The sequence below is a fragment of the Triticum urartu genome, chromosome 5, assembly GCF_003073215.2.
Source record: "Triticum urartu cultivar G1812 chromosome 5, Tu2.1, whole genome shotgun sequence".
NCBI classification, from domain to species: Eukaryota; Viridiplantae; Streptophyta; class Magnoliopsida; order Poales; family Poaceae; genus Triticum; species Triticum urartu.
The window spans coordinates 355540501-355555386 of NC_053026.1; the positions used below are offsets into that span (position 1 = coordinate 355540501).

The 14886-nt window shown below is 39.9% G+C and overlaps 1 protein-coding gene across 2 annotated transcripts; it reads right to left on the reverse strand.

Moving 5' to 3' along the window:
* Positions 1–1420: 1420 nt before the first annotated feature.
* LOC125508986 (bifunctional aspartokinase/homoserine dehydrogenase 2, chloroplastic) lies at positions 1421–14379 on the reverse strand. 2 transcript variants are annotated; one of them, XM_048673809.1, is made up of 19 exons: positions 14178–14379; positions 12905–12967; positions 12447–12511; positions 10800–11174; positions 9991–10079; positions 8300–8603; positions 8061–8113; positions 7572–7777; positions 7180–7267; positions 6984–7097; positions 5758–5856; positions 5486–5680; positions 4867–4949; positions 4051–4276; positions 3468–3613; positions 3038–3173; positions 2291–2374; positions 2111–2203; positions 1421–1935 (listed from the first exon to the last, which is right to left on the reverse strand). In XM_048673809.1, exons 1-19 carry the CDS (start codon positions 14255–14257, stop codon positions 1690–1692), a joined length of 2745 nt encoding a protein of 914 aa, XP_048529766.1. In that variant the 5' UTR covers positions 14258–14379; the 3' UTR covers positions 1421–1689. The 2 variants fall into 2 exon arrangements, with proteins under 2 accessions (XP_048529766.1, XP_048529765.1); XM_048673808.1 differs by having other exon boundaries at positions 10800–11177.
* Between the last annotated feature and the right edge of the window lie 507 nt (positions 14380–14886).

Consider the following 14886-nt stretch of genomic DNA (forward strand, 5'->3'; position numbering starts at 1 on the left):
ATTCTTATATAATCTTGAGAATCGGACCCCTCCCCAGATTCTCTCAAAATCTTAAACCCACATTTTTTTTTACAATCCAACTAGTTAGTTACGATTGTAAAAAAAAGTGGGTCCAAAATTTTCGAAGAATCTATGAGGGGTCCGGTTACTAAGATTCTGAGAGAATAGGCCGAAAGAACTGGGCCTACGTCCGATGCCTTGTGGACTTTTTTGGCGTGGTGCTAGATTTGTGTTGATGTCTAGCTCTCAAGGCATCATGTCCCATGGAATTCTTGAGGCGAAAGATGGATAAATATGTTGTGTATCATTTTGCTAAATGATATCAATTTCATGAATTGCATATAGCAATGAATAAATCAGAAAAATCATTTCTAATATTTTAGAGCAAGGGAAGACCTAGGCCAAGGGCTATCGTGCTTCTTTCTTGGGCCCACGAACAAAACAACTAAGAGATGTCTTAAAATTCTGATCGTAATATCCTATAGATACCTAAATAGCTCATCCCCACTACATATATTATCTTAACATACACACATGACATCTTATCAAACGCTCACCACAACATGCATGAGAGTTTTTTCTCCATTATTAATTGATCTCATGCACACATTTTATTTCATCACACATGCCATCTCATTAAAGGTCCACTCGACATGCATACAAAAGCTTTTATTATATTAAACATTTATATACAATAATTAAATGCAATATACAATATGTATTTTTAGTTTTTGTTCATATATTACTAATTTAACTATTCATGTTTCATACAATCAAATCATTAAAGATATATTGCAATCAATTCCCGCAGCAATGCGCGGGGTGTCCTCTTGTTTATACGGTCCTAGCCCATAACAAAGTAGCTCAGATTGGGGCGTGCTCACTAGCATTGTTCCACCCATCCTCGACAGAAAAAAAAATACTAGCTTGCTCCATCCCTTATCAGGCCTTCATTTCCTGAAGCTGTCGGCTCATGTGGCTCTTGTATACTTTTGATGTCAGTTTAATTTGTGTTGTTTGGTTTACAAAATAGCTTTTCCCCGGAAGGCATGAGGAAAGGCCGAGATGAGTAGGCTCGAGGTGTATATATATTAAAAAATGCAGGGAGGTGTTGAGTCCATAGAACCTTGACGAAGAAAAATAGAGAGGTGGCATGTTTGATTCCGAACACTGATATCTTTTCTGGAATCCACATCTCTCTGAGAGTTGATGACACTCTACAGTTTACTAGGAAGAGAAAAATCAGAGATTCCACATTCAAACAAATCCTTACAGGTAGGAAATGAGGGCAAGCAAGTTAATTCACCTCCCCCCTCTCGCAGTTGCAGATATTTGATTCTATATTCTCAGAGCTAGCACTGGCTTGCAGTAAGTTGAAATATATACCAAGCCAACAATAGCAAAGCACCAAGGCCGGCAGTTGTAGAAAGAGGCATTCCCTTCTTTATTATTGCATTGATAATTTAGTAACAGTTGTGGCATGGCCTGGGTGGCAAACAAAACAAAACAAAACACCTGATCCCTACACCCTCTAACAAGGAACAGCACACTGGCAAACAAAACAAAACACCTTATTTGCTTTCCTCGCAAGCATTCAGAACAAAATGCTACCAAGTCCAATATTGTGCAAGAAGAGTACAAGTTGCCGTCCATCTACCCCAGAAAATCTACCAATACAGGCGCAGATGTCTATGAGGGGGCGCCGAGGTAGGACGCCAGCCGCAGGATGTCGCAGAAGACGCCTCCGGCAGTCACCTCCGCGCCTGCGCCCGGCCCTCGCACGATCAGCGGCTGCTCCTTGTACCTCGAAGTGGTGAAGGCGATGATGTTGTCGGAACCAGATAGCTGGGCAAATGGGTGGTCCCTCTTGTACCTCTGCAGTTCTACCCTTCCCTTTCCGTTCAGCACGTCCACCACTCCCACGTACCGCAGTACCTTCAGGTTATAAAACTCAATCACCTCTACTCAAAAAAGTTTGCAAACATCCAGAGTAGATGTACTGGAGTGGGCAATTTAGATTTGGGAATTTGAACAATTCTGGTTATAGTCACATGCTATGAATTGAAACTAACATGGGGGCAATTTAAGAAAGCGAAAGAGGTTTACTCACTTCGCCTGCAGCCTCAGCCTCATGGCGCTGTCTGGCCCAATCCTGGTCAAACGATGGTAGCTTTTGCATGAATTCATTTGGCGACGAGCATGACTGCAGGCAAACCCAGTTAGCATGTGTAAAGCTGTAAATGTGTAACAGGGTATTGACTATTATGAATAAGATATAACCGGTCCTTACCTTTAGCGCCTCTGGCACAAGGCTCTCTACCGGGATATCCGAAAGCTCAAGTCTCAAACCAGACTCCCTTGCAAGGATAATGACCTGCTCAACCCAAAGGCCACAAATTATAATGAAACACTTAACAAAAAATGTTAATGGAAAACATAAGTTCGTAAAATAAAGACTGGAACAACAAAGCCGAAATTGTCAACCCAGTATATTTTTTTTCTTTCATTTTACCCAAGTCATCAAAGAATATAACGTCTGTCAGAACTACGTTTTGGTTCGCAGATATGGCATTGTCTACCTAAACAAGGAAAAGCTAGAAACCTCGTCAAGTGATTGGATATGAAATGCGAGATCAACATTGCATTCGAGAAGCAGATGGAATAGTAAGCTTGAGAGAGATTGAAATGTTAACCAAGGGCAAGTGAAGGGAAACTGCATATGGGAACACCTGTTTATATGCACAAGACTAAATATATACTTGAGAGGAATCCTGCCAGAGAAATGGGCCAAGGAAGAATGTGGAACCTTGGATAAAGGCTCCAAGGGCATATCTGGTACCCAATGTCACCCAAGAGTATTTGACTTGGCTAATAGGGAAGGCTTAGTCCAAATCAAAATAGATGTTGCAAAGCTTATTGTTGATATGAAGATGGGAATCAGAAATGAGTCGACCAAATTGATATATCTGGGTAGAGCAGTATGGTAAAAAATAGCATGGAATTTGTGGCAGTATCTTCAAAAGAAATCAAGATCTACCTTTCTGGCAACATCTGTTCCAGATAGATCATCTCTTGGGTCTGGCTCAGTGTATCCAGCTTCTTTTGCTTCAGCAACAACATCACTAAAGCTCCTTGTTCCTTCAAAATTGTTGAAAATATAACTCAGAGTTCCACTGCAATTGAAACAGTCAACATTGTGTCAGCCAGCATCTTAGTACTATATTTATTGAACATAAAAAAACACTGTGCCAGTGGACTGTTGTTCGCCCTGCTGCTATTCTCTTGTAACCAAAACATATTTCTCTTAATGAAAAGGTGTGCAAAAGCTTTTGAAACAAAAACCTATATTCATGAACAAAAAGAGCATCTACTTCTGCAAGTAATTCCATTGACATATCTTGTGACTAGCTTAAAAATATAGTTTGTGAAAGTAAAACTTGGTTTGTGTTCCTGAAGCATAAACACACCTGAAAATGCCTTCAATACGCAATATCTTGTCACCTGTCTCCAGAAGACCTCGCAGGGTGCTAATTATTGGCAGGCCTGCACCAACAGTTGCTTCATAAAAGTAATGAGTATATGATGCACGCTGTAGAGTCCTTAGTTTCAGATACTGCACACACAAAAACATTTTCTTTAGTTTATACAATCCAGCAGACAATCTGGCATGCAGAGGTGCATGTTAGAGTTAGTACACAGGGGATGAACATTGATGTGTGTTCAGGATCTTCATTCTGAGAGCAACAAGATCTCAAATACAGAATTTAAAATTATTGAGCAGCCATGTTTCCGCTCACTGACTAATATTTGACGACTGGGCATTTAAATAACTGGCTGGTCATTTAAATTGGAAAAGTTTTTGTAAAAATCATCATTATGTGTGCCTCTTTTTTCATTTCATATTTAGAACATATGCACCAAAGTAGACTCGGTCCATTTAAAGCTCGCAATGTGAAGTCAATTGATGTACAGTCCATGATCATTAAAGAGCTTAAATATTATTTCAAAAACAAAAGGCACAGAAATATGTTTAGCCAGCCAAACATTTACCCGATCAAGTGGACCAGAATTTGCTTTTTTATTCGGTGTGATGACATGGATACCCTTCTTCAACCAATCATAGTAGTGAGATGCCACATTTGTATCTGCTGTGCAGTCCACCAATACTTTGTTTGGAAACACATGGTCCTCAGACAAATGGCGAACAAAATTAGCAAGATCAGCTGGTTTTGCTTCCTTTTGCATTTCTTCTTTCCACCTGGTTAGGTCTACTCCCCTACACAAAGAAACCCCCCCAAAAAAAACTGTGAGACATGTAAATGAAGAGGAATGCAACATATTAATATAATATTCGTCAAGCTTCATGCACTAGCCAACGCAACCAAAAGTCCAAACTGATGGAAAGGGCTAGGCAATGCACATATATACTTCAGCAATATTAAACTAAAATACGAAATGATGGCCAAATTATTAATTTGGTTAATGAAACAGTTTCGGTGAGACAGAAAAAATATATCAGTACTGGTTTGTATCTAATTCAAAATCTCTCAGGATCCTGCCTAACTAATTGTAATGCAACATTAAATAACTCCCAAACTACAATATTAGGTCATTAATGAGGGAGCAAACAAAAGTGTAATGGGTAACCAGGAATTCTAGTTACATGATGCCATTGACAGTCATGGGAAATGCCCAAAAAAAAGACAAGCAGAGATTCATCGGAAAGCACCCACTTTTAGTCAATCAAGGAAGAAGATTTATCAACAGAAATGAAGGTAAATCTTTGCAGAAAAGCAGCACAATCGCAAAACAAAGGAACAATTAGTTTTTTTTTGGGGGGGGGGGGGGGGGGTGTCAGTTATATACGTGTCACTCAAAAGCATCGTGCTTGCGCCAGTTATTCCAATGACACGCACATCAATATTCATATTTTCCTTCAGGACTGCTACCTGCATAGAAGTTCAATCAGCATGGATTAAAAGTGTACTGAACAGTGAACTCTACCTTCAAATTGTTCCGTTGTCAGGTCAAGCCCAACACTTCATTTTCCATGTAGACTTTGTAGCAAAGATGGCTTACACTAAAGTTCCAGTCATGTTGAACATAAAATGAAACAATTATATTATGTTATTCTCATGCATAGTTGCCCATGTTAGATAGGAAGATCTTAGTGTTTCCCTTCCAATCTGGTTGGGCAACTAGATGAAACGTCAACGATGAACTACCGCTCGTCATTAATTGAACTACAAAATACCACAACATGACACAAATGACCACTTTATTATTTCAAACCAAGTATTTATCAGGATTTTTGAACAAATCACACTGACAGCATTGTTTTAAATCCTAGGCATGAGATGTCAAATCTCTACCTCTTTGTGGATATACATTTTATAATCGTTGGCATGAGATGTCACAACTCCATGATAAATTAAAACAAATGAATATTGTTCAGTACATAATATGAGTATCAGACTCAAGATACCTGGTCCCTGAGCTGGTTGAGCAGTGTTGCCCCAATCAAACCAGGTCCAATGACCCCAATAGCAAGTGTGGTTTTTGAGAGGAAGAACCTTGAGTGAGCAGCTCTTAGAGCCCTGACACAATCTTCTTGCTTCAATACAACAGTAATATTGTACTCACTGCAACCTTGAGCTATTGCTCGTACATTAATGTTTGCCTGCGCCAATTGTTACAGGGTAAATGAATCCAGTATAAATGGAAATCCCAATTTTACCAACCCAAAACTGTAAGCACCTTTGCTAGCGCATCAAAAAGGATTGCACTGACTCCAGGAGTACTTGCCATTCTCAGGCCAACAGCAGCAAGAATGCTGCAATCATGAATGACTTCAACCTGAAAAGAATTGTGTGCAACACATGAATTTGTCTGGTTTAACACAATAAATACTTTGCTACACGTTTGCATGACAACAATAGTTTCTTTAGCAAAACATTGACAAAGACTACAACATGATAATTTCCAAATTACTCCCTCCTTATCAAAATATAAGAGCCTACAAAAACGTCTTATATTTTGGTACAGAGGTAGTATTATGTTTGTTTTGATAAAGACAATGCAACAAATATTCACAAAAAGTTGACAGGACAAATACTTTCAAAATTATTAACATATCGGTGAGATGGTGATGCTATGCCAAGTTTGATTTTCTTGATTTGCTTCTACATGTCTATTCATCTAGCCATGTTTGTCCATATACGAAAAAAGACCATTTCCAACCTTGAACTCTTGCAGAAGTTTATTTTTCCACCTTGAACTATTGGAATAGTCCACTTTTCACCCGCAAGTGGTTTGGCAAGTAGTTTTAGCTGACATGGATGCCACTTGCCACCTCACTTCCATGTCACCAGGGTTTTTTTTATATCAATGTCTACCAATTGTTCTTCCATTTCTAGTAAGGGCATGTGCAGTGGTTGATAAGGCAGTCTTATCTTAACCTCGCCACATAATTTTGATAAGGCATGTACAATGGGTTATATCTTAGTCTTATCTTTAGTAACTACATATACCTAAATATGTGGTGAGAGAAATCATGCTAAGAGATCATCTCTTAATTAAGAGAAGGCAAGTCGGTTTCTCTCGCATCCACCTCAGCATTTATCCTATGTGGCACTCCTAAGATAGCACCATTGTACACGCCCTAAATTTCTGTATACCTGCTTTTCCCAAATGATATAGTCTGTTTTAGATTGTTTGTTTTTGTCATGTGAAGTGGCAAGCAAGTGACGTGAGGACATGTGGTGTCCATTGCACCCAAACCAATTGTGAAACAACCTGAGGGTGAAAAGCGGACTACTTCAATAGTTCGAGTGGTTCAATTCAAAGACTTAATAGTTCAGGGTTGAAGAGTGAATAGGCAAATTTAGTGTTGAAAAGTATACTACTTAAGTTTGATACATCTATATTAGAGAAACTTCGGTTGGATTTATATAAAGGTCATGTTTTTCAAAGACAAGAATCACCTTAGAGAGCCTTCCTGCTGCTAATGCCTCACGAAACCTAACATGCAAGGCTGCAGAGACTGCTGCAACTTCCTTTTCTGGAACAGCAAAACATATCGAGTGTTCACTGCTAGCCTGCACATATCTTAGAGTGAGGAAGAACCTAAATGAATCATATGGATTATGGAGATACAAAAGATTGAAAGACATGAACTACCTGAGATATCATGATAACATTAGCTCCGACCTCTTTTACAGCACTAAATATGGCACTTGATGTACCTGGAACACCAGCCATTCCAGTTCTAAAAGAAAGATATGGAGATCATTAATAAAATAGAAGAAACCATTATAATACGAAGTCATGGCATCCACTTGCATGTTGATAGCTCTATTATGTGATGAGTTCAGCTTGCTAGGTCAGCACCAAACACTGATTAGAATTGAAAAATCTACGATAAACTGGGACTCAACACAAACACAAGACACAGGCACCGTTTTTTGAAGCTAATGAAGATCATGATCGTACTGTATCACAGAGATTAAAAATCATAACCAGATTATTCAAATTACAACTTACAGGTTCAAGAACAAAAAATACCAACTTACCCTTCAACGTTAACAAGGGCCAATTTATCTATAGTAGCAAATGATTTGACACAAGCATCCAGATCAGCATCTTCGTTAGCAGGCTGCTTGCAAATCACAGTTCCAGGGGCAGAGAGATTGAACATGTTCCTAATGACAATGGGAATATTGTCTTTCATCACAGGTATAATGGTACGGGGATGCAACACATTTGCTCCAAAGTATGACTGCAAAGAACAGATCCAAGTTAGCAATGAAGTTTGGTGTTGCAAGAAATGAATAAATTTAGTGCACAGCGATCCCACTGTTGCTAGGTTCTCATGCCCAACAAGCAACTCCAGCTCAACCAAAAGACTTTTAAAGTGGCAAACATTATTTATTTATTTATTTTGGAAGAGCCCCTGCTGCATATCATGCAGCTTCCCGCCAACTGTTTATGTCGCCATGCTCAACATAAGTAAAAGCTGAAAAATAGTAATGTGCGCAAGTGTTCAAGAATAGAGAAATTACCATTTCCCAGGCCTCCTGATATGATAATGTGCTTAAGATCACAGCCTCGCTGACTGCATTAATCAGATGATTGTCAATCAGATACATTCTTAATTCCTTTGTGCAAGAGAAATAGAAGATCTCCATGCACTAGATACTCCCCCAAAATATTATGTGTGTGTCAATGTTCAACACAGCAAGTTGAATGAATCCAATAGAAAATATTTAGTTCAAAAGCACAATACCCATGTTCTACAAACCTTTTCTAGGATCGGCACTAAATACCCCATCAACATCGGTCCAGATTGTGACCTGGCGTGCCCTAACAAGAGAACCAATTATTGCTGCTGAGAAATCGCTTCCATCCCTTTTCAGAGTAGTAGGGATGTTTTCAGCTGTACTCGCGATAAAGCCAGTAGCAACTATTATCTCAGCAGGTTGGCGTGAAAACCATTTCTCGAGTCGCTTCTCAGATTCCTCATAATCAGGATCTACCATGTCAGGACCACTAGGTTTTACAACTAGAACTTCTCTTGTATCCATCCAACTACAAGATGCTCCAGACTGCATAAGTTAGATCAGAGAGTAAAGGTCAGTTTGTTCAGAACGGTTAACACTAGGTCAAAACATCTAGATTATGAAAGAAGATGAAGGGAAAGTAATACATAAACTTTGTCACTAGGAGAAAGCAGTATCATGAGCCACTGCTCCTGTAATTGAGTTTAGCCACAATGTTTTTGCATCATCTCAGTACCGAACAACAGCAGGATATGGTGGTGGATGCACATCCTGTAAGGAACTTTAGGATAAGGGCTGAACTACAACATCACATAGTGTTGAAAGCTCACAAAGTCACAAAAAACCCTACAAATCTTTCCTACTTACAAAAGTTGGAGTTGGTGGTGAGTTCACATGTGGGACCACGCAAATAAACAAATACACTTCTACCCACATGTGGGACTAGCAACCTTCCAAGAGACAAAAATAAACAAATTTGTTACTTTTACTTAGGTCACACTATCCTAGATAAACAAACACACTGCTACCCCTAATGTGAGAATAACAGTTGTAGAAACACAAATTTTAAATGTAAGTATGCACTCCAATTCAGGGTCTTGATTTTAGTTTATCTTCCCAACCAATTCTTCCAGTTCTATATCATACTCCCTCCATCCGGAATTACTCGTCGCAGAAATGGATAAAAGTGGATTTATCTAGAACTAAACTGTCTCTAGATACATCCATTTCTTTGACAAGTATTTCCGGACGGAGGGAGTATTATCATAGTAGAAGAGAGTGAGCAAATCACAATTCCAACGCGGCGATAGACGTTGTTCTCCTACCTAATCCACTTGTACATTCAACTTACTCATGCCCATTCTCCTATGTTTCAAAATTCAAATGTTATCTCACAATAGATCTTGCAAAGGACCTACTATGGTCCGCTTAAGATTCTTTAACGACTGCAACCTATCTTTCTTTTTATCTCTTTTTAATCATGAACCATGTAACAGCCGCAGGACACGATCATCTTTTGACGATCTCCTAAGCCAGTGGTTACTCCTCGTCTTTTTTTATGGCTTCGTAGCAATGGACGGGCATTGTGCTACTTAATTAAAAAGATCTTGCAGAACAGCCCTTCAAAACTTGAAGCTCCTATGCTCTCACCACTGATGCTTACCTTCCGTTTTCCTAGGTGTATTATTAATTCAGCTTGTGACAGTGTGGGACTATTAATGTAGTACGAATGTTATTGTGTAGTTGTCGTTTAGTTAGCGAGTCACATAAGAAAATGCAACTTCAAATAGCATAGAAAAAACTGAGAAATTTTCCAATTATAGGATGTCGAAGCAGGCAAGCAGCATGTGTTGAAGTGCATAAATTTGCTGCAGCATTTATACATTAATAAGTTGTATAATATCAGAACTTTATAAGCACTTTTCATGTGTACCTTCTGCACAGCATACGATAGCATCTGAGATGACCACAACTCCCCATGCCCAACAACGAATTCAGAGAAAGATTCTGTTGCATGTCCAGCTGCAAGTATACACAAATAGAACCAAGATGTTACACATCTAAAAGGATTACGACTCTCACATTATTGCCTATTTACTAAATGGTAGCAGGTAAGTCAACCATTAGTAAATTAGTAAGATGAAAGATGGAAATAACAAAATACTAGTCACTGGTCAAGGATGTGCTCCAAGAGAAGTTGTAACCGGTGAAGTGAAAAATGATGTAAAGCAAGATTCTATGTCTTTCTGAAATAAAAGAAAATTAGATGAAAATTAGAAGTGAACATACTAATCAGCACATGTGTACCCTAGCTGACAGTAAACCACATGTAAAGGCTGTTCCCCAACTAGTTTCCATCATACATCAAGTGACCAGAAGCACATGTATGGAAAGGGGTAGTGGATTCGCAAAAAAAAAAGTAGTGGGGAGTAGGGGAAGCGGTGGACAAATTGTGACCACTCAAACAAATACAATTTTTTTTAAGTTTTACATGAAATAAATTCAAACAAGACAATGGTACTTCCAATGTAAATTTAAAGCATGAAAAACTCAGGATCTGGCAGACATCAACGATCTCCCCATAACAGCAATAGCAATAAAAGAAAGATCCAACAATCAGAGAAAGAGCATATTTCGAGGGGTGCTATACAAAAAACATTTTTTTGAGGGACCTAACGATCAATCAAGACTAGCCACTTTAAAACAAAATACCATGAATTATGAGGAATTAATATCTCAAACCTATATAAATAGCACGAAGCATTGCTCTCAGGTTACTGATGTCCGAATGCAACTGAGACAAAAATCTTGCAAGGTTTTCTCCATCAAGAAGATCTTTCGCTGCAGCCATATGCTTCTCAAAAACTTTATCCAATTCTTCTGTGTAAGAATCATCCCTTGACTGAGCCTTATGCACGAGACTGTACATCATGTCAGTAACTTTGGACATTGCAGAGACAATTATCAGCTTCCTCTCGGAAGAGTCACCAAGAACTACATCAGCAACATTCTGAATTCTCTGAGGTGTTCCCATGCAAGTGCCACCAAACTTGTGCACAGACCACATATCACCTTTTGGAAGATAGGTACTGACTTCAACTTGTTCAACTGAAATGGCTGCTGCAGTAAACAGCAAATCTTAGATGGTTACAACGTACATGTCTGGTTGATAGAAAGGTTTAAACTGTATGTACACCTAAAATATAACACCAACCAGAGCATATGAAATTGAAACCTAAGATGAAAAGCAGACATAGAAGAACCGCAAAAGCATGGTCAAAAAGCGCTAAGCGTAACTCCCTAATTTTGCCTCTTCATAGCGCCTATGTTGCCTACATTGTCTCAACGTAGCCGACCCCAAGTCCAGGTAAAGGAGGAGGGTTGTGATAGGCTTGGCGAGACAACGTCAAAACTTAGCCACTCTTATGGAGATGCCACTTCATAGTGCAAATCTCGCATAAGCGCACGCCTAGCACGATTAAGCACTAGGCATTCTGCTGTCGCCTCGACAACGTCAAAACTTAGCCACTCTTATGGAGATGCCACTTCATAGTGCATATCTCGCATAAGCGCACGCCTAGCACAATTAAGCACTAGGCGTTCTGATGTCGCCTAGCGCCTAGGCATGCTTAAGCGCATGCCTAGGCGTGCTTTTTTTAACAATGGACAAAAGTAGATGTCCCCAAGAACTAGGAGATGCTAATGAGAGCCTCCTATTTGGACCCAATGTTATAAATTGGCCCTCCTGGATATATTAATCTGGCTCTGCCCCTGGATATCCCAAAATAAGTTGATGCTACAAGATTGAGGCTTTCCCTTGTAACGGTGTTATTGAGATGGACAGTACCAAACCTGTTCATGGGCCTGTGGCCAGGCTGGGTTTGAAAACGAGGGCATGAACTGAGCCTATGGACCAGTAAGCAGCTAAATTCATATTCTATTTAAAAATATAACTGCTTCTTTTTTTCATTAGAATGGTATAAACTAATATTTTTATTGAATAAAAGTAGGGTAAAGTAGAAAACACTACTCCCTCCGTCCCATAATGCAAGACGTTTTTCGACACTACACTCAAAAAACGTCTTACATTATGGGACGGAGGGAGTACTTGTTTGGATTTGTTCTCGAGTCAGGTTGGGCTCAGGCCAAGCATTTGAGGCAGCCCAAACGTGGCCCAGCCCATAGCCAAGCCTTTGACCAGGTCTGGATATATCAAAATGCAGACCAAATTATAGTGTTCAAGAAATAGTGTTGGTGGATAGAGTTGAAGATTTAAAAGATTTTTTGACACATCAAGTTGGTTAACAAACTTCTATTGCAAAGGGTATGGTAGCGCTAATTTAGAGTCCTTGAACAATTAAAACAATGGCCTGATGGAAGGCAAATTACCAGCAGCTGGTGTGAGCAGATTCTTCGAACCATGTCTTGGCAAATTTCCTTGAGAGTGACCTATCCTGAACAAGATAATGAAACAAATATGGGATATTAGCTGAAATTTAGCGAGGCATAACTGACATCAAAGTAGAACTAGTGAAGAAGTACAACATCTATATGGTAAAACTTGATGCAGATAGGGGCATAGCACAAGAGTTCCGAAGTTAATTACTCCGGAAAGGCTGGGAATATTTTTTAGGAACAATGTAGTCGACGACTTTGAGAAGATCAGAGATAGAAGATTGAGCATGCAACTGGGGCTTGAAATGCCAGGTGGAGCAATTGAAATGGTCAAATGACAGCATCATCGTTGAGCGTTCAGAATTTGGATATTGGATAAATATAAGCCAGATCATTTCTAGTTGAAAGGAAATTAATTAAGTCACAACAACACTCATTGCACAAAACACTACCTTAGAGCTCCCATAGGTCGGTCCTGATTTATCTCACACTTCAAACATTGTGAAACTACTTCCCTGAAGATTTATCAAGCAGCATAATGTTAGTGTAAGATGAGATGGACTGAAAGAGCGGCAGTAAAAACTTCCAAATAAAACAAATAGTGACAGCGGTGCAGAATGTCCAATCTAAGAAGATACAACTTGGCAAAAAAAATTGGCATTAACTAACTTATCTCCGCTGAAAGTTCACAATCATGTTATTGATGGAATGTATCATTAGTAACCCATTTATTTTATAATTGAAGTAGACTTGTATATGGAGCACAAGTTTCAAACTGTGACTCATCAAGAACTCAAGATGAAAATGATATGACATTCCCATTTCTTGATCCATAGATCGATATTCGTTACTTCACATTCTGGTTGAAAACTCCCGCCAAATGAACTGTCCATTTCATACTTCCAGTCCTTGCTTCAAAGATACAAACATCCTACCAGGTAAAGGCTAACTCCTAGCAACTATTGTTACACCGTGAGTAAGAGAATGGGAATACACAGGTTGTCGTGTTCATACTAGTATGATGCGCACAAATCGCATCTCAGATTGACTTGACTATTGATACGCCCTTTCAGAGCATGTTCCCATAGTAGATCGTTACTCCCGACATTTGGCGTTAGATGAAATTATAAACATGTGCGCCATTATCAACAGTTTTCTTTGGCTGTTACTTTTTATATGTGTATGTTAGTAAACATATTATTATTTCAAATATGTACTATGAAAATATTACTCCTTTTTTTGCGAAATATGAAAATATTACTCCTGACAAAACTAATAATGCTATTCTCATCCAACCAATATAAGTTACAATAATTTCTCGTATATTGGTGGTCAGTGTTAAAGCAGTTTGACTGCAGGAGTTAAAGGAAGCCATGCACTTGCCGAAAACAGAGGAAGTGACATCTTTGATAAGCTTATATGCTGTCCATTTCTGTTCAAGACAATCGAGCAAGTATATCCACACCGTAGATGGCACAGATTCGTGATGTCTGCGCATCGTCAAATTACCAAACACGGAAAGACCCGTTTAGTAGGCAATCTAAACAACATCCCCCCCAAATGAAACCCAGGAAAACCGCGCCCACGGTTAATACATTATCGGCGTATAAGATCGCCGCCAGCACTCGACGTGGTCGAATCGGGGACCGCGCCGTCGGAGCTTGTTGTGCCAACAGAGGATCCTATCGACGCTAGCGGCCAGGGAAATGATGAGATGCCACGAACCTGCCGGAGGCGGACGGCCGGAGCCTCCGTCGATGGGCGGCGGCTGGCGGGACGGGGCTCGCGACGGCGAGGCTCCGCATCTCGCGGCGGGGCGAGGCGGCGCGGAAGGCGGGGAGGAGAGGGGGCTCGGAGTGGGGAGAGAGGAGGCGACAACGGGAGAGGCTAGACGCCAAAAACCCTGCTTTAACCCCCCGCGCGCAGGCCGCCGCTATCACGTTGTCGAAGCAAATACACTAGTATAAAGTTCACGAGCTTTTTTGTTTTTCCGAGAAATCACGAATCTTTTTGTTTTTCTATAAAAAAAATAAAATGACGATAACGTCCACACGTGTGGCATACTAAACATTCGCCCACACACGGTGTGTAGTGTGAGCAGGAGACAGCCCACACGGACTGTGTGTGGACTAATATTAGAATTGCCCGCACGTGTGGGCATAGCTACTTCATGGCACACGCCCAACAAGTGTTACTCATCTCCATTCTGTGTGTGTGGCACGAAGCAAATATGCCCACATGTCCTGACGCAACTACGTTAAGTACCCGCAGAATGACGACTTAATTGCCATCCAAGATGACAGATGTAGTTATCCGGGATATGGCAAATGTAGTTGTAAAAGCATGGCAGCTCTCTCTGTTTTTGGTTAATTATGGTTGTCATGTCTAATTTATGATAGTTGACGCGTGTTCAAACCATAGTTGTCGTGTGTGA

Coding starts and splice junctions, on each gene's coding strand:
- LOC125508986 (XM_048673808.1), bottom strand. CDS start 14,257: ATGCGGAGCCTCGCCGTCGCGAGCCCCGTCCCGCCAGCCGCCGCCCAT. Junction 10,080..10,799: donor GCTTCGTGCTATTTATATAG/GTTTGAGATATT, acceptor GTATACTTGCAG/CTGGACATGCAACAGAATCT. Junction 5,857..6,983: donor CAGCAGGAAGGCTCTCTAAG/GTGATTCTTGTC, acceptor AATTCTTTTCAG/GTTGAAGTCATTCATGATTG.